This window comes from Artemia franciscana, chromosome 14 (genome assembly GCF_032884065.1).
Source record: "Artemia franciscana chromosome 14, ASM3288406v1, whole genome shotgun sequence".
Taxonomy (NCBI): Eukaryota; Metazoa; Arthropoda; class Branchiopoda; order Anostraca; family Artemiidae; genus Artemia; species Artemia franciscana.
The window spans coordinates 3,682,183-3,709,020 of NC_088876.1; the positions used below are offsets into that span (position 1 = coordinate 3,682,183).

General features: G+C 34.9%; 1 protein-coding gene across 1 annotated transcript; it reads left to right on the forward strand.

Annotated features, from left to right (window-relative positions):
• LOC136035187 (zinc finger protein ZFP2-like) lies at positions 1-26,625 on the forward strand. The gene is made up of 5 exons (XM_065716761.1): positions 1-50; positions 7,816-7,994; positions 18,585-18,755; positions 22,626-22,766; positions 24,527-26,625. The coding sequence occupies exons 1-5, from the start codon at positions 1-3 to the stop codon at positions 25,927-25,929; spliced, it is 1,944 nt and encodes a 647-aa protein (XP_065572833.1). The 3' UTR covers positions 25,930-26,625.
• The last annotated feature ends 213 nt before the right edge of the window (positions 26,626-26,838 follow it).

Here is a 26,838-nt window from a genome sequence, read left to right on the forward strand (position 1 = left end):
ATGTACAAGTGCTTTTCCAAATTATGCAATAATAAAGTTGGTTCACGCAGGTAGCGCCGTTAATTCTTAAATAAATAAAATAAGGTATTTTGAAGTAACTACCGACTTGAGGAAAACGGCTCAGCGTGGTATATTATTTTTGAATTGAGGGTTTGATATTTTTGTTAAATTTTTGGGTATAGTGGTGTGTTTTACCTGGGATGCAGGTAAATTGGGATCCACATCACTCTCCTGGAGTGATGATGGGGCCAAATGCAGTAGGTCCAAATAATGAGCAGGGGCAGGCCCCCATGTACACAACATTTATTCCACAAGTTGTACCTATGTCTCAAGCTATACAGTACCAGGGTCAGGTTATACAGCAGACACCAAGATTTAATCAGGCAAGACAATCACCATATGTCACAACTCTAGCCCCCCACAATAGTCAATACAGTCAGCATCAAATCTATATTTCACCACACTCTCAAAATAGATTCATTGCTACAGTCCCTACATCAAATTCATTTGAAATTTTGAATTCAATTGATGAAAATTACCCACCTCTTCCCTCAGATGAAGCCATGAATTTAGGCAGTGCAAACCCTAAAGAAGTGGAGGGTATCATAAATTTCCCTTAGCTAGGATTATCTCATGACTTGGGAAAAGGAGCCAAGAGAGCTATATCCCCAACCCTCATTGAGGAAAACAATAGAGTTGCAAAAAGTCGCTACACAGCTCCTCCTAAGTACCACCCAAAAAATAAGGGAATCCAGATTCTTGACAGATTTGACAATAGAGTAATCTTGTCTAGCAAAATTGAAACAAAAATTTTGCCTATGGAAAGAGAAACCACTTTAAGCCTAAAAGAAGCATTGAAACCTGAGCACTTTGAATTTGAACTGAGCAAAGATAAAAAGAGAGTCACAATATTTCTTCCAACTGAATCTGCTGTAGCAAAAGCATTGACAATTAAGAAAATAGGTGAAACAGAAGTCCAAGCTGAGGAATTTAAACCCAGATGTCAAGGAGTAATAAGGGGAATACCTAAAGAAATCACTGAAGAAGAAATTAAAAGTGATCTTGAATCTGAGTCCAATGCTGATGTGAAATCTGTAAAAAGATTGAAAAGATTTAATAGAGAAACAAAATAATTAGAAACTAGCCTATCAGTCTGTATTACATTTGAAAATAATCTCTTACCCTCAGCTCTATAGCTATATGGTAGGAAAAGAGAAGTTCAAGGATACCAAAGGCCTATTATCCAGTGCTTCAAATGTCAAAAGTATGGACATATGCAGGCACAATGCAGGGTACCACAGCCAGTTTGTCTCAGATGTGCAGGTGTAACATTAAAAGAAGAAAAATTCCAAAAATATAGCTGTGTAAATTGAAGGGGTAACCATTCTTCTACTTCTGGATTGTGTAGAGTAAGAGATCAAAATAAAAATATTTTAAGATTATCTCAAGAAAAAAATATTGGCTTTAATATGGCTTCCATAGCATATAGATCCTATGCAGATGCAGTAAATAAGAAAAAGGCCATAGAGATCAATGAACAAAACAAAATCCAAAAAGACATTCTAACAAAGTTAGTGATTTTTATTTCAAGTGCACCAGAAGTGGTTGACTTGAGGGACTTGGAATTACAAGAAAGAGTCCAAAAGTTATGCTCTCTTATGAAAACATTATTCAATGAGAAACTAGAATCAAGTGAAATTCTAAAGCTAATCAACATAAGCCCTTAAATGAGAATTTTCATTCAACACTCAATCAGTCAAAAGAGTTAAAAAGGACTTAATTGAGAACTTTGCAAAGAATAAAGAAATTGATATTATCTGCCTACAAGAAACATGGCTGACAAGCAGAGATACGTGTTTAATGAAAGATTTTCACATAATTAGAAAGGATCAAGAAGAAGGTAGAAGAGGTGGATTGATTACAGCCATCAAAAAGACAGTGTACCATCAGGTATTAAATTTTAGATCATTAGTAAATCAGAAGGCAGAAGTGTTGTTGTGTAGAGTTTATAGATATAGAAAATCAGCACTGATATTAGCCAATGTGTATAGCCCAGAAGGAAACAATATGGATTTGGAGACTGTTTTTGATTTAGTAAAAAATGCTGTAAAACCAACAGAAGAGTTTTTAATAGTTGGGGATTTTAATGCCCACTCTGATATTTGGTGTGGTTGTGGAAATAAAAATGGTAGTGGAAATGCCTTGGAGAAAATCCTAGAAGGACAAGATGAAATAATTCTTTTGACACTGTATGGGTTACCCGCTAGGACAAATCCACACAGGGGTTTATATTCAACAATTGATTTAGCCTTTGCATGTGGTAGACTGGCAACTAAGACAGCTGTCACCTCAGAAATAAATAGTGACCTCATCAGTGACCACTTTCCTGTAATTGTGGATATTGAAGGCAGAATTGAAAACCCAAATATTGATAACCAGCTAAGGTTCATATTCAAAAAAGCTAATTGGAAAGAGTACAGAACAAGTCTGGGATCTATTGAACTTGAGAAAGAACTCAATTCTTTTCAAAACATAGAGGACAAATTTTGTAAATTCCAACAACTTCTGCTGGAGACAGCAGAAAAAATCATCCCACAGAGCAAAAAAGGGAAGACTAGCCACAAAGAACCTATATGGTGGAATACTGAATGTGAAAATACCAAGAAAGCAATGAATAGGGCAGCAAACAACTATGGAAAAATTCTATCTGCAGAGAACTACATTAAACTAAAGCAAGCTAAAGCAAAATTTGTAAGAGCCACAAGTGATGCTCAAAGTGATTCATGGACAAAGTTTGTAGAGAGTTATGGGTAGTAGAAATAACCCTCCAAATCCAAACACCCCAGTGCAATTTAATGGAGAGCTAATATTTGATGACAAGAAGAAAGCTGAAGCAGGAGTTAGGCACCTAAGTCAGACCATAGGCAAAGAGGATCCATTTATAAAGACAGCTCTTCACTTTAAAGTATTTTCTAAAGCAAGAAAACTTGCAGAGGAGAAAAGTAATGAACCATACAATTTGCCTTTCACAGATGTAGAACTAGAAGTTGTGTTAAATAAATTGCCAGAAACAGCCCCTGGGCCTGATAGAATCCACCCAGCATTATTGAAGAATCTTCCAACTAAATGGAGACAAGAACTATTAAAAATAACTAACATTTTATGGAAAGAGGGAAGATTTCCAGATTGTTGGAAAAAAGGCATAGCTTTAATGATACCAAAACTGGGTAAAAATAATTAAGTGGAAAATCACCGATTTATAACATTGCTGCCAGTTGTAGGAAAGATCTTTGAAAGACTGGTCAAAAAAAGGTTGGTTTACACAGTGGAAAAAACACAAATTCTTCAGGATATTCAAAATGGGTTCTGGCAAGGGAGAAGCACAACTGACAGTCTTCTAAGCATTTTGAGAGATTCACGCTACACATTAAATGACAGGAAAGTCATGATACTTATATTTCTAGATGTTAAAGGTGCATTTGACAACATTGTTCACCGACAAATATTAAATGGACTTGTAAAAGCAAACATCCAAGGCACACTCATGAATTTTTCAATAGAATATATGTCTGGCAGAGAAGTTGCTGTACTTGTTGGAGAGTCAAAATCAGAAAACAAGGTTCAAATTAAAAGAGGAGTTCCACAGGGAAGTGTCCTTGGTCCTGATTATAATAACATATCTGAACATGACATTCCTATTAAAAATGATGCAAGCAATGGCTGTATTTTTGCTGATGACAATAAGACATGGACTGTCCAGGATACTGTAGAGGAAGCTGAAAAAGAAGCCCAACAAATACTTCTCCAAATAGAAACATGGGCAAGTACTCTAGATATAGTATTTGAACCATCCAAAGCAAAAGCCATGGTAATAACACAAAGGAGAAATATCAGACAACCTATTTTGAAATTTTATGGTGAAAATATAGAAATAGTAAAAGAATATAAAGCCCTAGGAATAATACTGGACTGTAAGATGAGATTTACCAAACATATAGAAAATCTGAAAATATTGTGCCTTAAAAAGATAAATCTTCTGAAAATGATGGCAGGGGGGAGGTATGGAGCTAACCCAGCAGTAATGAGAGAATTTTACATCAAGTATATACGACCAAAAATTGAATATGGGGCCACTATATATGGCAGTGCAAATGAAGGTCTGCTAAATAAGCTAGAAGTTATACAAAACACAGCTATAAGGATTGCTTTTGGTGCATAACATACCACACCAATTCCATTCTTATTAATTGAATCTGGTATAGAAAAACTGTCAACAAGAAGAGATGTACTATTACTTAAATATATTCAGAAACTATGGACATCAAATTAAAATCACCCAATCAAGAAACATATTGTCAAGCATGGGCTATTCCATACCATGAACCCAAATAAACTAAGGAAACATTTAAACCCATTTGAGAAAGCAGAAGCACTGATGACAGTAGAAGGCTTGAATTTCTCTATTACTAGAATGTTGCAATATAAGAAACCCATAGAAACCCCACCATGGTTTTGGATGCAAATACCCTGTACCATAGAAAAAATACAAAAAAAATGAAAGAAATCCACTATACACAAAAATGGAATTTAACAAACTTATCACAGAAAAATTCCAAAATTTCTGTCTAATATATACTGATGGATCCAAAATAGAAGAAAAGGGAGTGGGAGCTGCAGCTTTTGTTCCTCAGAAGAACTTAGTGGCATCCAGATCTCTAGGACAATACTCAACAGTCTTTGAAGCAGAAATTGAAGCAATAGAGATAGCGCTTGATTTAATCCAAAAGGCCACAATAAAGGACAAAGAAGAACGAAAATTTGCTATTTGTAGTGACTCAAAAGCTGCTATACTGAGCTTACAAAATTTTACTTCAAACCAAAACCAAGAAGTCAGCTTTTGTTACAACACACTTCTCCAATTGCTCCAAAATGGATATGAAATTCAGCTTGTATGGACACCAGCACATGTAGGTATACAAGGCAACAAAATGGCTGATAAACATGCAAAAATAGCAGCAGCACAACCCCTTGACTGTGTAGAGGGAAATAAATATAAGGAATTGACAGCAATCAGAGGAGGAATGAGAAAAAGAAGATTTGGACTTTTGAAGGATTTAATCCATGGTCAGCTTGTAGCCCAGAAAAAACATAACCACTTTGATAGTAAAATTTATAGTAAGTTGAAAAAGAGAAATCATAATTTGTTATTCCGTTATCGATCAGGTCATGTAAGTACTAATGCTAGACTATTTAGGATTGGGAAAATTGATAGCCCTGTTTGTAAAGCTTGTAATTTGCAGAATGAGACTGTACATCACTATCTAATTGAGTGTCCTTTTTATGAGAGACTTAGAAAGGATATGAGAATTATATGCCAAAAAGAAAAGCTAGGCAGTCTCAATGTTAGTCTTATGCTTGGGATAGGGATCAATGATGATGTTATAAGACTTGAAATGATAATGATGTTTTTGAAATTTGTGAAATTTAGTGGCAGAATGGATGATTTTAGCTAGGATTATACATTATTTTAATTATATAAAAAAAAAAAGATTATTTTTTTTTTTATGTTCTAGTATTATGGAATAAGTATTGAAGAGGGTGGAAAGGAATTATTTGCTTGTTGTGTGTTATTTCTATATTATTGTTAAAAAAAAAAAAAAGACTGAGAGAAAAGAGATTATGAAGTTTGTTTCATATTACTGCATCAAGAAACAAAGAGAAAAGTGTGGAACAAGGAAGATCGTCTCAACAGAAGCTGAATTCTAGAGGAGACGTTAATAATCAACAACAACAATGAAGTAACTACCTCTACTCCTCTCCCCCTTTACATAATGCAAAAATTACATTGACTATTACTAGTTGTTTTTCTTTACATTTCATCTTCTGTTGCTACCATAATCATAAATCAGTGCTTACCTTACACAATTTCAGCTTATAACCTTGTTTATAAAAGTGTATTCAGTAAAATTTTAGTTAATTGACTTCTTGCTATCTTGGATAGGGTTTAGTTTAGGAAAATGAAACTTTCAAGGATGGGTCTGAAGGCTAAAATATGTCCTGGGAAGGTATTTTAGAGTATCCACCTCCACTCCTTCTCCCTCTAGAGGGCCCTGAAATTTGTCTACATGACAGGTATATACCTATTGAAATTTTAGAAAATGCAACTCCTGTTATTTGAGTAGAATTCTGAGCCATATCAATGTTTTTTTTCAAAATTTAGGATATGTATTTGCATGTCTTTAAAACCTTATGAATTGGGATTGAGCAAAGTTATGAAGCTGATAACAATTTTGCTGTACTTCAATTAAGCAGAAGATCTATTTTGCAAGGTTTCACTTTTATAACACACATATTTTTAAAGGTCATCAAAGGTCAGGGCCCTCTAGAGGGAGAAGGAGTGGAGGTAGTTGCTCCAAAATACCTTCCCAGGACATACCTTAGTCTTTAGATTCATCCCTGAAAGTTTCATTTTCCTAACCTAAACCCTTTCTGAGATAGCAAGAAGTCAATTAACTAGAATTTTACCATATATTCCACAGTCCAATTTCTAATTAATAGCCCTCTACCTAATTTACTATCTTGCTTATGTTGCAAAATAAATCTAGCTTTTGATGTCATAAGAGGGATGTCTAGCAGAACCACATCAACTAGGAGACTTTGGTCAAGGAACACAGTTATGTAACTGTATGAGTCATTCTTGTTTGTTTAAACTGATCTACCTGGTCTGAGTTTGTGTTGGTGTTTTGATAGAAGGTTGTTTTTGGCCAAGTGTTTTTGAGAATGGCAGCATTTGCAATGTATTCTTGGGTTTTTCCAACAGCAGAGGTAATACTGATTGACCAATAAATGAGAACTTTGGTCCTGTCGCCTCATTTGTGTTTTGGTAAGATATGGGATAATTCTAATGCTTATTGCATGTCTGCTAGCTATAGTTGTCAGTCAATCTAGAATTTGAAAGTCTTATAACTACTTTAAAAAATACCGCAATGCATTTATCTACATTTTTATCTTGAACTTTCTGATTAATTGTATAATCTAAATATAGGAGAGTTCTACCTTCCTATTTCATATCACAGTTCTCCATAAACTTTGCCATGTTCCTTAGGATAAATTCAATGCAAACAATCCATAAAAACAAGGGAAGGACAACACCATGCTTAATTCCTGACTCCACACTGAACCAACTGCAAAACTCTCTTCCTTCATTACCCTCAGCAATATTATTGTTGTAAATAAAATTAGTTGCTAATGTACTCCTGTGTAATTAAAACTTGGCTGAACTCTGGCCATTAAATTTTCTTTCATTTGTTGATCTCAAATCATCACTACTGATCAATACCATATTCAAGATTCTGAAATAGCTTGCTGACATATATTATTGCTTTACCCTTTCCAATAAAGTGGTTCCTCAGTGAAACCACATTTTCATATTTTTTTTCCATGAACCATAGGTGGTGACAATAAGGAACCACTGGTCTAGCGTATGTGTAGTAACGCTATTCAACTGGTGAAATTTTATGGGGAGCTTAATTGACACCTAGTAAGGCATGGCTCTGTATTTCAATGGGAACACTTGCTGTTTTTTAAGAAAAAGTAAGAAAGTTCAAAATACTTTGTAATTTTAATATCTTTGATATTGTTTTCATGCCAATTTGTTTTTTGTGTAGTAGAGTACAAGTTACTAGCATAACAGTTTCAGATATGAAGTGTGATAAGGAGATGTTGGATATGAGAGGCTGGTCATCACACATGCCTAATGACAAAGAGATTTTATACTTTGTGTTGCCAAAATCATTACAGCTTTTTTATATCTAGGGACTTTGTACTTCTACCCTGGTCTTTAAAACAAGAGTGCATTCTACACACACACACAAGTGTTTTAAATGATTCATCAGGGGCATTAAATCGTTTTAGAGATTTCACTATGGAATTGCCTCTACTTCCAAGTGTGGCTGAACTCATCAACATTCCTGGGCCTTGTATTGTCAAAATTGGTAAGTTATCTGACTGAATTTTTGGTTACTGAATAAAAGGAAAGCAGATTTACAGTAGCAAATGATTTTTCTCTCGTTTCTTCTATTGTTTATAAATACAAAAACAAATTTACTGTGAAAGTGGAAGTTGTTGTGTGGGATCCAGAATTCTCCTCCAAATGACTATATTGTGTCTCCTGTCTTAATTACATTTCATGGTTTTCCAGAATTGTCAATTTTGAGAGTTTTCAATGTGGTTTACAATAAATGATAACACAAACAAAACATTAAAAACCCATATTTTAGCTACAGAGAAGATATAAAAAAACCTTGCTAAAAGATGTTAAAGTATGCTCAACTAGAATAACACAAAGAAGTTTTAATGTAAATTTCCTCAAATATCTTATTCTATATGGACATTTTTCCACATATTCCCTAAATCCTGTAAGAAATAAAAAAAAACGTATGGAATTAAGACAGCTTATGTGTAGTTTGTAAATTTTGCTCCGACCTTTTTTGCTTGAATTTGTGTTTGTCATGCAGCAGTGTCCAAGTTTATTTACAGCAAATGGAAGGCATCACAATAACTTTTTAATTGAAAAACTTTTTTGCTGGTGCTCCTTCAGAACCAAAATTGTTCAAAAAAATTAATATGATATGAAATAATAAACCAGTGTACTATATATAATATCACCCTCTGCCTAGAAATATTCTATATGCATAACTATCTAACCTATAAAGATTTGTAGGGTTGGTCTTTTTGTGAAATTTTTTAGGAAACCTGTATACCAATCCTCATTAAGCACACAATCTGTTTTGAATCTAAGCATGGATAATGTGGTATTTTTCTGGAATAGCTTAGGACTGGACTTTTCCCCTGTTCTTGGCAATTTTGCAATTATTACATTTATAAATCCATTTTCAATTGTAATATCAAAATTCTGGAGTAATTATTATCCTGATTTATATGGTTTGTAAAAATAGAATAGCCAAACAAAATAAGTAACTCTAGTAAATCCAAAACAGGAAATTTTGCCGCAAAAAATTTATACTACACAAATTGTATCCCATACAGATTGCAACCACATGAAACTCAAAATTTGAAAAGTTGGCCTGGACAAAACTTGCCCTATAAAAATTTGACTTGCATAAAATCAAATTCAGTGATGTTCAACTAGTAGAAGAGAAATAATGAGCAGAAGTCTAAAGTGTGAACACAGAGGAAAAAGTGTATTTTTTAGCTAATGAATATATTAAACTACAAAATGGTAAAGAAAATGACTGAGTGAAAGTGACTGGTACAATTCCTATTATATCTAAAAAGAGTTTCCTAGGGGGAGGGGAGCACCCAGGGTAACTGTCCAGGGGCTGGGGCTGAGTAATTTTCCACTTTGATTCAATTTTTTACTTTGATTTGGCTCTTTATATTTGTGCCAATATTTACTGTATGCTTATACTTACTGTAATTAATTTTTTCCCAGCACCACCAACCATAGGAATGCCCCTGCATTTAATTGTGACTACTTCAAGAAACATTGAGGGGATGTTCTACAACATCCAAACACTATGCTAATGCTGATTTTTAGTAGAGCTAATTGCAACGTCTGAGTAATGGCTGAGGTTTGAGAATGTTAAGTTAAAACTTTCAGCACAGTTTGAACAGTGCTTGAAGGGCAAAGGGTTCTGCCTGTCCTTTTACAACCACCTTAACACTGGTCAAAACAATGAAATAGGCACTTACTTTTGAGAAAAGGTTTTGAAATTATGCAATGTGCTTGGTGTTTACACATAGAATTCATCATCAATTCAACATGTGTCAAGAAAAGGATGGGGAGAGTGAGACAAAACTTTATGGAATGTTGAGGGGGAGGTTATACTGAATCAGAAGACAACTTGCATCAAGGTTATCAAATGGGTATACTTGTAATATCTTAGGAGTATATCTAAAGGTATTAACTTCATCCTACCAAGGTCACTATTATTAGCTTCTATAATTTGCTTCTATAATTACTCTATTACTGCTTCTATTACTATCTATTAATATTACTATATACTAATATTACTATCTAGTAATAGATTACTATCTATTACTGCTTCTATAATTGCAGCTATTAGCCACTATAAAGCTGGCTACTTGGGACCACTTGTAAGTGCGACTACTTATGACTGGGACTTCAGTTATTTTGTATCAGCTAAGGTGACTATATAGGAGTGAAGCTAAACTTCCAGGACCACTGTTGCTATTACTACTTTGGCTGCAAATGCGACTCCTTCCGGCTGACTTCTTGGCGCTACTTGTATGTTTGAATGTGAATTTGACTACCCCTACTTGAGACTTTTAATGTGTCCACTATGTGCATCCACGTTATCAAAAAGGTAATATCATAGGAATATCAAAAAGGTATATCAAAGGTATATAAGGTATATCAGAAGGTATATAGGAATATCAAAAAGGAATATCATAGGTAATATCAAAAAGGAATATCATAGGATTGGCTAAGCTTAATAACTTGATACTTTCACGGCAACTATTGCTACTACTACTGTGCCTGCATTTGTGGCTATTTGTAACTGCAAAAAGGACCACTTACGGTGAACGAGACAACTCGTGACTGCAACTGCTTTTGACTGTGACTAATACTATTAGTACCTCAACTTTGATTGCGAGTGTGACTGTAAATACTACTAAAAGTAAAGTAGTGTCAGTTTTAGACAACAAAGCTAAAGTTTTTTGCTGTTGAATAAAGTAGAATTGAGAGAAAGAGTCAAATTTTAGCGTAAAGAGTGGGGCGTTGAGAATGGAACAGCCCATTTCTTACACGGAGTAATTTCTGTTCGTTTTAAGTTTTAATGTCGCTCCTTACTTTCAGTTAAAAAAAACTAGTTTTTTTTATTTAATTTTGAAATCTAATACGATTTAGTCTGCTGGGTTGCTGGTGGAATATTTTTCTCAGCTTCAAAGGTTTAGCATTAAAATACCGTTTATGATCGTTTGAAATCGATTCATTTGTTGTATGCTGAACACTCACTGAATTACTCATACCCTGTTTGGTTCTTATCAACCTCTTATCAAATATCAGAAATCTAAAATTTATAAAAGTAAAACAGTTCAAAATAGGGATGATACCTTTTTATTGACAGTGAAATATAAAATTATTTAACTGGATATTTCGAACACATATACAGTGTTCATCATCAGCAGTAAGTAATCAGAGTTTTACTGCTGATGATGAACACTGTATATGTGTTCGAAATATCCAGTTAAATAATTTTATATTTCACTGTCAATAAAAAGGTATCATCCCTATTTTGAACTGTTTTACTTTCGTCATGGAAAGGCAGTGTGGTCTTCGAAGTTATCTACTAAAATTTATAATACTCAAATTAACTAAGAAAATTGTTCTTGCTTCTGGAAAACCGAAAATTGTTCTTGTTTCAGAACACTGAATAAGTTGCAAAGTGATTCCTGAAACTGGTATTTCATGGTCCTTCAATATGATAATTTAATAATAACAAGACATGATTCTTACAAAAAAAAATCAATCATAAATGCCCATTAATGCCCCAATTATTATCACTTATAAACTATAAAATGATTTGTTCACTAAAAAATCAATTATAACTGCCCAACTAATAATCAATTATAAATGCCCAATAATGCCCCAGTTATAATCAATTATAAATTGTAAAATGATTTGCAAAAAAAAATCCATTATAAATGCCCAATAATACCCCAATTATAATCAAATATAAATTATAAAATGGTTTGTACAATAAAAGATCAAATATAAATGCCCAATAATGCCCCAATTATAATCAATTATAAATTAGAAAATGATTTTTACAATAAAAGATCAATTATAAATACCCAATAATGCCCCAATTGTAAATTATAAAACGATTTGTACAACAAAATTTATTACAAATTCCCAGTGATGCTCCAATTATAATCAATTATAAATCATAAAATGATTTGTACAATAAAAAATCAATTATAAATGCCCAAAAGGCTATTACCAGTATGGGACCAAATATCTAAGAATATTAGAAGAACAAGTCGATGAAAAAAAAGACAAAAAGTAGAGTATGAGAAAAAAGTTGAAGAAGCTTGACTAACTCCCCTTAGCTACTCATAACAGTAAATGTCCATACAAAATCATTGCCAACAGTGTAATAGATACTGAGATCAAACCGTTCGTGGTAACGAACCGTAGTAAGGAGCGATCCGGCTCAATAGTAAACGAAAGTTAAAAAAATGAGATTTTGATACTAATAGATACATCAAAAGAATTAGATTTTTATGCTGATTTTAAATATATAAGTTTCATCATATTTAGTCTTACTTATCAAAAATTACGAGCCTGAGAAAATTCTCCTTATTTTGGAAAATAGGGAGAAATACCCTCTGAAAGTCATAGAATCTTAACGAAAATCACACCATCGAATTCAGCGTATCAGAGAACCCTAGTATAGAATTTTCAAGCTCCTATCTACAAAAATGTTGAATTTCGTATTTTTTGCCAGAAGACTGACCACGGGTTCGTGGTTATATGTTTGTTTTTTTGTTTTGTTTTTCAGGGGTGATCGTATCCACCCAGCGGTCCTAGAATGTTGCGAGAGGGCTCATTCCAATGGAAACTTAAAATTCCAGTGCCCTTTTTAAGTGACCAAAAAAATTGGAGGGCACCTACACCCCCTCCGACGCTCATTTTTTCCCGAAGTCAACGGGTCAAGATTCTGAGATAACCATTTTGTTCAGCATAGTCGAAAAACCTAAGAACTATGTCTTTGGGGACTACTTACTCCCTCACAGACCCCAGGGGAGGGGTTACAAGTTACAAATTTTGACCAGTGTTTCCATATAGTAATTGTTATTGGAAAGTTTACAGACGTTTTCAGAGGAATTTTTTTCTTGGATAGGGAGGGGGTTATGTGGGAGGATCTTTCCATGGAGGAATTTGTCATGGGATAAGAGAATTTCCATGAAGGGGACGCAGGCTTTTCTAATATTATTTAAAACAAAAAACAATGAAAAGATAAATATGTAAAAAGTTTTTTCAACTGAAAGTAAGGAGCAGCATTAAAACAAAACGAAAGGAAATTATTACGCATATGAAGGGTTCCTCTCCTTCTAAATACCGGCTCTTTACGCTAAAGTATTTTTATGGCACTTGGTATTAACCAAGTGACATATAGCGATTGCAAATTCGGTCAGTCTGTCTGTCCCGGTTTTGCTACTTTAGGTACTTCCAGGTAAGCTAGGACGATGAAATTTGGCAGGCGTATCAGGGACCGGACCAGATTAAATTAGAAATAGTCTTTTTTGCGATTTGACCATCTGGGGGAGGGGTCGGTTAATTCGGAAAAAAATAGAAAAAATGAATTTTTTTAAACTTACGAACGGGTGATGGGATAAATTTGATGTTTGGAAGGACATCGTGTCTCAGTGCTCTTATTTTAAATCCCGACCAGATCTGGTGACATTGGGAGATTTGGGGGGAGGGGGACCTAAAATCTTGGAAAACGCTTAGAATGGAGGGATCGGGATGAAACTTGGTGGGAAAAATAAACAGAAGGCCTAAATACGTGATTGACGTAACTGGAATGGATCTGCTCTGTTTGGGGGAGTCGGGGGGGGGGGGGTTAATTCTGAAAATTAGAAAAAAAACTAGATATTTTTAACTTACGAAGGAGTGACAGGATCTTAATGAAATTTTAAGTTTCGAAGAATATCGTGTCTCAGAGCTTTCATTTAAAATCCCGACTGGATTCGGTGACATTGGGGGAATTGAGGGGGGAACCTAAAATCTCGGAAAACACTTGGAGTTAAGGGATCGGGATGAAACTTGGTGGGGAAAATAAGCAAAAGTCCTATATACGTGAATGATATAACCGGAACAGATCTGCTCTCTTTGGGGGAGTTGGAAGGGGGAGGTTAATTTTGAAAATTAGAAAACCTTAGGTATTTTTAACTTACAAAAGAGTGATCGGATCTTAGTGAAATTTAATTTTTGGAAGGATATCGTGCCTCAGAGCTCTTATTTTAAATCCTGACCGGATCCGTGGACATTGTGGGGAGTTCAGGGGGGACCTAAAATCTTGGAAAACGCTTAGAGTGGAGGTATTGGTATGAAACTTGGTAGTAAAAAAAGCAAAAGTCCTATATACGTGATTGATATAACCGGAACAGATCCGCTCTCTTCGGGGGGGGGGGGGGTAATTCTGAAAAATTTGAAAAATGAGATATATTTAACTTACGAAGGAGTTATAGGATCCAAATGAAATTTGATTTTTGGAAGGATATCGTGCCTCAGAAATCTTATTTTAAATCCAGACCGGATCCTGTGACATTGGGGGAAGTTCAGGGGGAAGGACCGAAAATCTTGAAAAACGCTTAGAGTGGAGTGATCGGGATGAAACTTGGTGGTAAAAATAATCGTAAGTCCAAGATACTTAATTGAAATAACCAGAACAGATCTGCTCTCTTCAGGGGAATCGGGGGAGGATGGTTAATCCTGAAAAATAAAAAAATGAGGTATTTTTAACTGACGAAGGAGTGATCGGATCTTAATGAAATTTGATGTTCAGAATGATATCGTGTGTCAGAGCTCTTATCTTAAATCCCGATCGGATCCGGTGAAGGGGAAGTTGGGGGAGGGGAACCTATAAATCTTGGAAAACGCTTGGAGTCGAGGGATCGGGATGAAACTTTGTGGGAAAAATAAGCACAAGTCCTAGACACGGGATTGCCATAACCAAAACGGATCTGCTCTCTTTTGGGGAGTTGGGGGGAGGGTTAAATCTAAAAAATTAGGAAAAATGAGGTATATTTGACTTACGAAAGAGTGGTCGTATCTTAATGAAATTTCATATTTAGAACCTTGGATCTCAAAACTCAGATCCCTGATTTTAAATCACGACCGGATCCAGTGTCATGGGGGGGGGAGACTGGAAATCTTGGAAAACGTTTAAAGCGGAGAGATCAGGATGAAACCTGGTGGAAAGAATAAGCCAAAGTCCAAGATAGGTGACTGACATAACCGGACCAAATCCGCTCTCTTTGGTGGAGTGGGGAGGGGGGCGGAGTAATTCGAAAAATTAGAAAAAATGAGGTATTTATAACTTACGAACGGGTAATCAGATCTTGATGAAATTTTATATCTAGAAGGATCTTGTGCTTTAGAACTCTCATTTCAAATCTCGACCAGATCAGGTGACACTGAAGGGAGTTTGAGGGGGAAATTGGAATTCTTGGAAAACGTGAAAATCGAGATGTCTTACGAATGGGTGATCAAATACTAATGGAATTTGATATATAGAAGAATTTTATGTCTCAGATGCCCAATTTTCAATTCGAATCGGATCCTGGGAGATAGAGGGTTGGAGGGGGGAAACATAAATCTTGGAAACCGGAAATCTTGGAAAACCCTTAGACTGGAGAGATCGGGATGAAACTTGATGGGAGGAATAAGCAACAGTTATAGATACGAGATTGACATAATTGGTATGGATCCGTTCTCTTTGAGGGAGCCGGGGGTTGCTAATTTTGAAATATCAGAAAAATTGAGGTATTTTTAGCTTAAGTACGGGTGACCGGATCTTAAAGAAATTGGATATTTAGAAAGAACTCATGTCTCAGAGCTCTTATTTCATATCCCGACCAGATCTTTTGACATTGGGGGAGGGGGAGTTGGGGGACGAGAAATCTTCGAAAACGCTTATAAATGTCGTAGATACGTAATTGATGTAACCGGACTGGATCCGCTCTCATTGGTGGAGTTCGGTGGCGGGGTCCAGTACTTTGGCGAGTTTGGTGCTTCTGGACGTGCTAGGACGATGAAAATTGGTAAGCGTGTCAGGGAGCTGCACAAATTGACTTGATAAAGTAGTTTTCCCTGATTCGAACATCAGGGGGGCTGAAGGGAGAGGAAAAATTAGAAAAATTGAGGTATTTTTAAATTGCGAGTGGGGGATCGGATCTTAATGAATTTTGATATTCAGAAGGATTCGTGACTCAGAGCTCTTATTTTAAATCCCGACTGGCATTAAGCATCTGATTTTCCTTTTAAAGCAATCTATTGATTCTTAAAATTCTGCTAGAGCTCATACCATATGAGCTCTTAGCTCTTCCGACCTCGTCACAAGTGACATATGAGCTCTTAGCTCTTGTTAGATATTTCAGCTATTTCTTCAACGGCCTTTTTGATTCAGGTGTCATTCTTAAAGAATAGGGACAAAATTTAAGCTTTAGTGTAAAGAGCAAAGTATTAAAGAGGGGGCAAACCCCCTAATATACATAATAAAAATATACGAATATAGATGTTCGTTACGAAAGTTAATTCAGAAGTTACGTATATTTTTTATCAATAAAAACGTTCGTAAAAAATTAAAAGTTCTAGTTGCCTTTTTAAGTAACCAAAAGATTGAAGGGCAACTAAGCCTCCTCCCCCACTCCTTTCTCTCAAAATCGTCCGATCAAGACTAAGAAAAAGCCATTTAGCCAAAAAAGGGGAAATTTCGTTTTAAGAATTTATGTGTGGAGAGCCAAAATCAAAACATGCATTAATTCAAAAACGTTCAGAAATTAAATAAAAAAACAATTTTTTTTTTACTGAAAGTAAGGAGCGACATTAAAACTTAAAACGAACAGAAATTACTCCGTATATGCAAGGGGCTGTTCCCTCCTCAACGCCCCGCTCTTTACGCTAAATTTTTTCACTTTTTTAAAAAAGTAGATATGAGAGAAAGAGTCAAACTTTAGCGCAAAGAGCGGGGCTTTGAGGAGGGAACAATCCCTTTCATATACGGAGTAATTTCTATTCTTTTTAAGTTTCAATATCGCTCCTTGCTTTCAGTTTAAAAAAACTTGTTTTTTTTATTTAATGTAATACAAAAACTACATTTTAAGTCATATTACGTGGGAATATAAGCTCAGGTGATCCCATAATACCAATCTGATTCACCTCTTACACATTCTGTAAATAAATTCTGTAAATAAATCCAAAATAACGAGCATTAACAAAACATTATAGTTTCTGACTACGAATATTTATATTAAAATGTTATGATCACATGGACAGGTAGTTTGTTGTTTTTTCTTACGTCGCAAAACAAGATTAAATGTGATTTAATTTCAACTTATTGTACCTCATCTTTTCTTCAGTATGTTGCATTGTACAGCAGTAGTGGCTCTATGCCTATATGGGGGGGGGGGCTATACCCTCCCAGTTTTTCTGACATCTGACATTAAATCTCTTTGAGTTATGTTTTAATGCTCCCACGGTACTTAATTGACAAAAAATTGCCATACCTTAGTGAGCATTATCTAAAAGAACTTTTCTATTATCTTTGTAATAGTTAGTAGAAGAAATATCCCTTTAAAAAGAAAAAAAAAATCGTGTTACCTCCTTTTACCAGTAGAATCACATTCCTACATTAAAAATATATGATAAAGACCTGATTTTAAACATAAGTTTATTAAAGAAAGAAATCCCTAAAACAAAACAGGAATAAAAAAATCTTCCCAACAATCATGTATCTTACCCATTCAGATAATTCCAGGATAGATACTGTTAAGCTGAAAGATCATTCTCGTCTGTCATCAATTTACAGAACAATCCATCATCAGCTACTACAGGTGTTCATGACGAAACACTATAGTTTATGTTCTCAAACCAATCTTACATCCAATTAAAGACACTGTCCTCATGTCTTCATAGTCTGGGCGCTATTGTCCAGGTCAATAAAAATCTTAATAATCTCCAAGATTTGCAATGGTTCCCCTAAATATATTTCTATAGTATTTTGCTTTTATCACCAAAGGTCATTTTTTTACAAAATACTGTAATTCTTATACACTTCCTTAAAATATAAATCATTACCACGTTTGGACAAATAGCAAATATATTTTCTTGGAACATTGTATGCACAAGACTTCAGTGGCTTCCTCAGTAGCTATTTTTTCTAGTATTAGATGTAACAGGCTAATATCACCATCAATAACCTCATCGAAGTGAAATACCAAGTCTGAAAAATTGGTGTAAATATGCAAAATGAAAGGATCCTTACCTAGTCTTAAATTTGTTTACCTTGTTCTTTAAACTACATAAATGTGAGAAAAACTTCAACATTCACCTTCCATTAAATGTTAAACCCAAAGGTTTTGTTTGTGTTCTCAGCTAGTTGAAAAAAAAATGTGAGACTGTCAAATAAGGGTGCTTAGCGCAGATATTTTACTGATTTGTTTTGTAAGGTAAGGTAAAAAAGGTAAAGGATACGGCATTAGACTTTACAGTCCGTACCGGCGGTGCTGATCTCCGTTTCTTGGCCCTTCAGCCAGGAAGTGCAATGGGGGGTTGGGGGCCAGCCATCCTTTGCTTTCGCACACCCTTCCTGTTTACTTTCCCCAGATTTCTCCAGGTACCCATTTAGAGCTGGGTCAACTCTGGCTAAGCTTACAGAGTCACGCCACTGACCCCCTTCCCAAACTGAAGAATTGGTTACACCGGGATTCGAACCCGCGTCCTCTCAAACAAGGGATGTAAGCCTTTGTTTTGTAAGCCTTACTATTAATTGTGGCTGTATGTCTCTATTATTTGTATTTCGTTCTAGAGGACGAATATGCTTCACGAAACGAATGTGAGGAGTTATTTGACATTTCAAATCATTTGTTGTCCCCTAAACTTGAAGATGCTCCTCTGACTCCTCTTCCTGGCATTGTAGAACCATGTAAACTTGAAGCCGACACCCAGGAATTGGGAGCTACATGTTCGGACAATAAAGGTACATGTCTTACAGTTTTTTTTTTTGTTTTTTTTTTTAGAATCAAATAAATCAAATTGCGCTTTGTTTTAAAAACTAAGGCAAGTGTAATAAATAAAAGGACTTTAGACTTATCTTAAAGATGAAAATTTCCTTTTATCTAATGGCAATGTGATGGTGTTGACTTAACCGGGATTGCGGTCTATAAGGAAGATTTTCAAAATGGTGAATATTGTTTTTCAGAAATTTAAACAATATAACTTAAATTATACCGTTTATAAATTTTTTAAATTATGTTTTTTCTTAATAAAAAAAAATATTAAAAAAGCTGTATTCAAAATTAAAATAAGTTCTTAAACTAATATTTTTTTTTCTTGTTTTAAATTAAGATACAAACCTTTTACAGTCCTGATTTTAAGATGATAGATTATAATTTTGAAAAAAAATCTGAAAATGGGTTGTTATGGTCCGAAAATGGATGAAAGGTTTTTTTTTTCTAGTAGAGAGATATTTTTGAAAATCTAAAGCTTGAACTATTTAATGATTCCTAAGGCATCTACCGCCCCAGACTCCGTCCAGGGTAAAAAAAAAAGATTGTACAAATACAGAAGAGAGAATAATGAAGACTTTGTTTTCCCAAGACAGTGAATGAACAAAACCTATTTGAATATTTCGGCCCTATATCTAAGGGCCGTCTTCAGCAAAAAAAAATGATAAGCAAAAACACACTTGCAATAAAACTTTTTGGTTAAAAATCCATTTTTAAAATAGCCTAGGCATCATTACAAGTTGTTCTTTATGCTTCTCTCTCTTGCCTTAAAACTCGAGCCAGTTTTTTTCTACGTTGTGCCGCAAAAATTTAGAATAATGTCTGACACCAAAGAATTTGTTTACGAAATAAACTGACCTCTTATACTTTGACCAGCTTGCCTGGGACTATTGATCAGCAATAAAAGGTATTTATCTGTATTAAATTAACAGTAAAATTGTAGATAACTATTCATTTATTTTTATTATGAATCCGTATACTCAGTTCATATATATATTTATCAGTTCATTAGTTAAAGTGTATATGAACTTCAAATGATTCCAGATATTTGATTTTTTTTTTTTTATGGCACTTGGTATTAACCAAGTGACATATAGCAGTCGCCAATTCTGTCGGTCTGTCGGTCTGTCTGTCGGTCCCGGTTTTGCTACTTTAGGCACTTCCAGGTAAGCTAGGACGATGAAATTTGGCAAGCGTATCAGGGACCGGACCAGATTAAATTAGAAATAGTCATTTTCCCGATTTGACCATCTGGGGGGGAGTGGGGGCCCGGTTAATTCGCAAAAAAATAGAAAAAATGAAGTATTTTTAACTTATCAGCGGGTTATTGGATCTTAATGAAATTTGATGTTTGGAATGATATTGCGTCTCAGAGCTCTTATTTTAAATTCCGACCGGATCTGATGACATTGGGGGGAGTTAGAGGGGGAAAACCTAAAGTCCCGGTTTTGCTACTTTAGGCACTTCCAGGTAAGCTAGGACGTTGAAATTTGGCAAGCGTATCAGGGACCGGACCAGATTAAATTAGAAATAGTCGTTTTCCCGATTTGACCATCTGGGGGGGGGGGAGTGGGGGCCGGTTAATTCGGAAAAAATAGAAAAAATGAAGTATTTTTAACTTATGAGCGGGTGATTGGATCTTAATGAAATTTGATGTTTGGAATGATATTGTGTCTCAGAGCTCTTATTTTAAATCCCGACTGGGTCTGATGACATTGGGGGGAGTTGGAGGGGGGAAACCTAAAATCTTGGAAAACACTTAGAGTGGAGGGATCGGGATGAAACTTGATGGGAAAAATAAGCGCAAGTCCCAGATACATGATTGACATAATCGGAACTGATTTGCTCTCTTTGGGGTAGTTGGGGGGGGGAGTAATTCTGAAAAATTAGAAAAAAGAGGTATTTTCAACTTACGAACGCGTGATCGGATCTCAATGAAATTTGATGTTTAGAAGGATATCGTGTCTTAGAGCTCTTATTTTAAATCCCGACCGGATCTGGTGATGGAGGCGGGGAGTTGGGAGGGGGAAACCTAAAACTTGGAAAACACTTAGAGCGGAGGGATCGGGATGAAACATGGTGGGAAAAATAAACACAAGTCCTAGATAGATGATTGACATAAACGGAACGGATCCGCTCTCTTTTGGGTAGTTGGGGGGGGGGGGTATTTCTGATATCGTGGCTCAGAGCTCTTATTTTAAACCCGAACGGATCTGGTGACATTGGGGGGGGGGGAGTTGGGAGGGAGAAACCTAAAAATTGGAAAACACTTGGAGTGGAGGGATCGGGATGAAACTTGGTGGAAAAAAACACGAGTCCTAGATACATGATTGACATAACCAGAACGGATCCGCTCTCTTTGGGGTAGTGGGGGGGGGGTTAATTCTGAAAAATTAGAAAAAATGAGGTATTTTTAACTTACGAACGGGTGATTGGATCTCCATGAAATTTGATTTTTAGAAGTATATCGTGTCTCCAAGCTCTTATTTTAAATCCTGACCGGATCTGGTGACATTGGGGGAAGTTTGGGGTGGGGAAACCTAAAATGATGGAAAACGCTTAGATTGGAGGGATTGGGATGAAACTTGGTTGGAAAAATAAGCAGAAGTCTTGCATACGTGATTTATATAATTGCAACGAATCCGCTCAATTGCGGGGGGGGGGGGGGTAATTCTGAAAAATAAGAAAAATGACGTATTTTTAACTTACGAAGGAGTGATCGGATCTTCATGAAACTTCATATTTAGAAGGACCTCGTAACTCCGATATCTTATTTTAAATCTCAACCGGATCAAGCGTAATTGGGGGGGGGCAGTTGGGGGGACCGGAAATCTTAGAAAATACTTAAAGCGGTGAGATCAGGATGAAACTGGATGGGAAGAATAGAAACCTGTCTAAGATACGTGACTGACATAACTGGACCGGATCTGCTCTCTTTGGTGGAATTGGGGGGGGGGTAATATTGAAAATTGAGGTATTTGTAACTTACGAAAGGGTGACCAGATCTTAATGAAATTTGATATTTAGAAGGATCTTGTGCTTTAAAGTTCTCATTTCAAATTCCGACCAGATCCTGTGACATTCGGGGGAGTTGGAGGGGGGAACCGGAATTCTTGGAAAACATGAAAATTGGAGTATTTATATCTTACGAATAGATGATCGGATCGTAATGAAATTTGATTTTTAGAAGGAATTCATGTCTCAGAGCTCTTATTTCAAATCCCGACCAGATCTTTTGACATTGTGGGGATTTGGAGGGGTAAATCTTGGAAAAACATTTGGAGTGTAGGAATCGGGATGAAGCTTGGTGGATAGAATAAACAAATGTCCTTGATACGTGATTGACAGAATCGTACTGGATTCGCTCTCTTTGGGGGAGTTGGGGGGAGGGGTTCAGTGATTTTGCGAGTTCGGTGCTTCTGGACGTGCTAGGGCGATGAAAATTGGTAGGTGTGTCAGGGAGCTGCACAATTTGACTTGATAAAGTCGTTTTCCCAGATTCGACCATCTGGGGGGCAAAAGGGAGAGGAAAAATTAGAAAAAATTAGGTATTTATAACTTACGGGACTTTACTTACAGGGACTTTGTGACTCAGAGCTCTTATTTTAAATCTTGACCGGCATTAAGCCTCTTATTTTCCTTTTTAAATCAATCTATTGATTCATAGAATTTTGTTAGAGCTCATACTATATGATCTCTTGGCTCTTAGCTCTTCTCGCCTCGTCACAAGTGCCATATGAGCTCTTAGCTCTTGTTTTTTTTTTTTTTTGTTATTATTATTATTATTATTATTATTCTGAGACTTCGATTGTGATAAGTTTTTTATTTTTATGTTGTTGTAGATGTTGGAGATACATTAACAACACTTGAAACCGAAACACCCGATTCGGATTGCTCTCCAGACCATCAACTACCTGCTGGAATTTTATCCAGTAATTCTGCATTCCCCTCTGACCCCCAGGAAAGGAGTAGCAATGATGAAGGTAAAAATAAAAAGGATAATTAGCCTAACAATTTTTTTGTATAAACTAATTTTTTAAGCCTTGAATAAAGCACAATTAAAAAGCGAAATTGAAATTGCAAGACTTGCAATTTAAATTTTGAATATTTAATCTCTGTAGCTTCATTAAAATTTTTGATTAAGTTGAGTTTTTTTTATAGTGCTAGTGCTAATTAGTTTTCTGAATCTGTATGATCATCTCATTGCGATTTTAATTTAAATCGAGATTTTTTTTTTAACTTAGGAAATAGTTAAGAAACTTCCATTCATTAACTCAACTACTTTTCCAGATAACAAAACTCTGTCTGTAATTTTACCACTGATTTCTCAGGTATAAGAAGTCAGACTCCTTTTCACAAAACATGATCCCACTTCTCCGAATAAAATTCATCTGTTAGGGCCCATTAAAACACCAAACAGCAAAGGGTTCATCAGTAGTGGCTGTTTGAAAAAGCAGTAATAAAAGAAGTTCACAGAATAGAAAAAAAACAATAAAGTTCACAGAATAGAGAAAAAACAGCATTTTGATAAGAACAGTAAAATTAGCAAACTTTGATATGGAGCCTAGGACTACAAGCAGGGAAGGGGTGAAGGAGGAAGGACTGATGGTATAGGTTTAGACTGAAGTCGATTATGAAATTTATTACTTCTTTTCAAGACTGTTCAAGACAAATATAGCTTCACTACAAACAAGAGTTTGGATACTGCCCCCTTCCTTAACTGTAAAAACCTACAGCCTACTGCGTCGCTAGCGCTTCACTGAAAACGATTTATATTACCAATATTTTCATTTCCAGTTATAACAGTATTTAAAATGAAAATAAAAATTACAGTGAATCAAAATCTTGGCTAATGATCCTCCAACAATTAATATCATTATATATCAAATATTCAGTTTGATTTTATTTGTACTTTCCAAGACTGTTCAAGACACATATAGTTTTATTTATTCATTTATTTTAGTTTCTATTGTATGTTTGTTTGTATTGATTCTACGTTTAAATTCTTTTCGTATTGAGTTTCAGTTATGCTTCAATAACAAAATTTTTTTTGTTTTAAGGTTTATTTGTATATTCAATTTAAGCATTAATCAATAAGATTTATTTATTCACTAATATTAGTACTTGTTTTATGTTTTTGCTATAATTGTTTGTGAGTAATAAATGTTTGTAAAAGCAGTAATAAAAATAGCTATAAAATACCAAAGTTCATAAAATAGAGAAAAAAACAGCAATTTGATAAAAACAGAAAATTAGTAAAGTTTTGATGTGTAGCCTAGAACTATATACCAACAGGGATGGGGAAGTAGGAAGGGCTGATGGTATACATTTAAACTGAGTTCGATTATGAAACACGGACCATATTGTCAATAGAAATTTTTTATTTAAAATGTAAAAAAATAAATTCCCGTTCAACGTCTGTTTTTGCCCCACTCAGCAATGAGTTTTTCTTATATTCTAGTTATTATATTAGTCTTATATTCTAGTTGTATAGTATTATATTATATTATTATATTCTAGTTATATAGTCTTATATTCTAGTTCTATGACATAATACTAGTAAGAAGTGTCTTTGTTTCCTTTTAATTTAGAATTCCACAAAGTCTGCATTATATATTATCGTTTAAAATTTGACAAACAGGACAGACAATGTAGGGCCAAATCCTGTAATGCTTTCGAAGCGTTCATTTTTTATTTATAATTGTTTTGCTACCTTTAGTTATTTTTTTTTCTCTTACTTCAGAGATAACGAGTTCTACGATGGCCACTTTTAATGGTGTAATTCAATCAGAACTCTTAGGTCCAAAATTAGTTGTTGTCGTGAAAAGGCTGACAGAGAAGGCTATAGAAGAATTAACTGCTGGCATCTGGCGTTGTGACTCCTGTGGGAAAACAGAGAAATCATTTTTGATGCTGGATCTTCATTTTGACACTGGCTGTGAAAAACTTTCACCGATAGAGTGTGATTCCTGCCCTGCAGTAGTTCATGAGTACAGAGACTTTGTTGTTCATTTTTTGGAACACCAAATGGGAGAAAAGAGACGATGCCCCATTTGTTTATGTGAATGTATTGGTGACATGAAACAACACCTAATTGGAAAAGGTCACTATTCAACAAACCAGTCTGAATTAAAACTACAGGAGAATCCATCGCTAGAAGTTTCTCAGAATCCGTTTCCAAGGGCTTGCTCAAATTCAATCGAATCGTACTCTGAAGCGAAAGGCTTAGAGAAACGTAAAACGTATCTGAATAGTCACTTTTACGGTAAAAAGCATAGAAAACTTCCAAGAACACATGCAGGGAAAAATTCATACAAATGTGATATATGTAACAAATGTTTTACTTCAGCTGGCAATTTAATTCAACACCAGAGAATGCACACAGGTGAAAAACCGTTTAAATGTGGTATATGTAACAAATACTTTTCTGCATCAAGCAGTTTGAAAACCCATAAAAGAGTGCATACAGGTGAAAGACCGTTTCAGTGTGACACATGTAAAAAATGTTTTTCCGTATCAAGCGTTTTGATTCAGCACCAGAGGGTGCACACAGGTGAAAAACAATTTAAGTGTGATGTGTGTAATAAATGCTTTTCTCAATCTGCCAGTTTGATTAGTCATCAAAGAGTGCATACCGGTGAAAAACCATATAAGTGTGATATATGTAATAAATATTTTTCTCAATCAAGCAGTTTAAATGGGCACCAGAGAGTGCACACAGGTGAAAAACCGTTTCAGTGTGATGCATGTAACAAATTTTTTTCTAGTTCTGGCACTTTGATTCGACACCAACAAGTGCATACTGGTGAAAAACCATTTAAATGTGATACATGTACCAAATCCTTTTCTCAATCAAGCTATTTGATTATACACCAAATCCTGCATACAGGGGAAAAGCCGTTTAAATGTGGTGTATGTAACAAATCCTTTTCTTCATCTGGCAACTTAGTTCAACACCAAATCCTGCATACAGGGAAAAAGCCGTTTAAATGTAATGCATGTAACAAGTGCTTTTATTCATCTGGAAACTTAACTAAACACCAAAGAACGCACACAGGTGAAAAACCGTTTAAATGTGATGTGTGTTACAAATGCTTTTCTCAATCTAGCCATTTGACTATGCACCAAAAAAGGCATAATGGTTAAAAACTGTTTAAAATTGATGTTTTTGTGAAACCAATTCTATATCAAGTCATTGTTAGACGCCTCAAAGAGTGGATGTGATTTATACAAGAGAGCATTCTTTAAGTCGAACCTAAAATAAACTATGAGTGCTCGAAAAATTAACAAGATTTTCGAAAATAGCAGCTTTTTTGCAAGAAAAAACTAACATTTTCCATGAATTTTTTATTATTAAATGCTTATTGCTTCTATGGATGTTAATTATAATGAGCCAAACTATGAGGAACCGTCCGAATGTTTCAATTTTGTAGTTTTCTTTTCAGTTCAAAAAAGTGGTATTTATATTTTAAATTTGTAAATGGTAGAAACTTAGCCACAAAGGCAAATATTAAGTTGACACACTAGTCTCAACTGTACAAGTTAAACGCTGAAAAGAAGTATTGCAATTTCGCGGAATTCTTTTCAGTTCAATAATTTGCATTTTACATTTATAGCCTCAAAGACAAATCTTAAGTTAAGACACAAGTCACAATATTAGTTAAATACTTTTTGCTCAAATCTTACTGATTGCTAATCAAACATTCCCTGTGTCCCCGTCGTAAAGAGGTACCTATATACCTCTATATATATATAGATATATACATATACCTATATATATATACTCTATAGATATATACATATACCTATATATATTCTCTCTCTCTCTCTCTCTCTCTATATATATATATATATATATATATATATATATATATATATATATATATATATATATATATATATATATATATATATATATATATATATATACTCTATATACCTCTATATATAGGTATATATACCTATAGAGGCATCTATTGAAAAGGAGCAACAGTTGCTTGTAGGTGATATCTATATAAACTGTTCTGAAGCACAGGCAGTTATTTAATAAGTAAA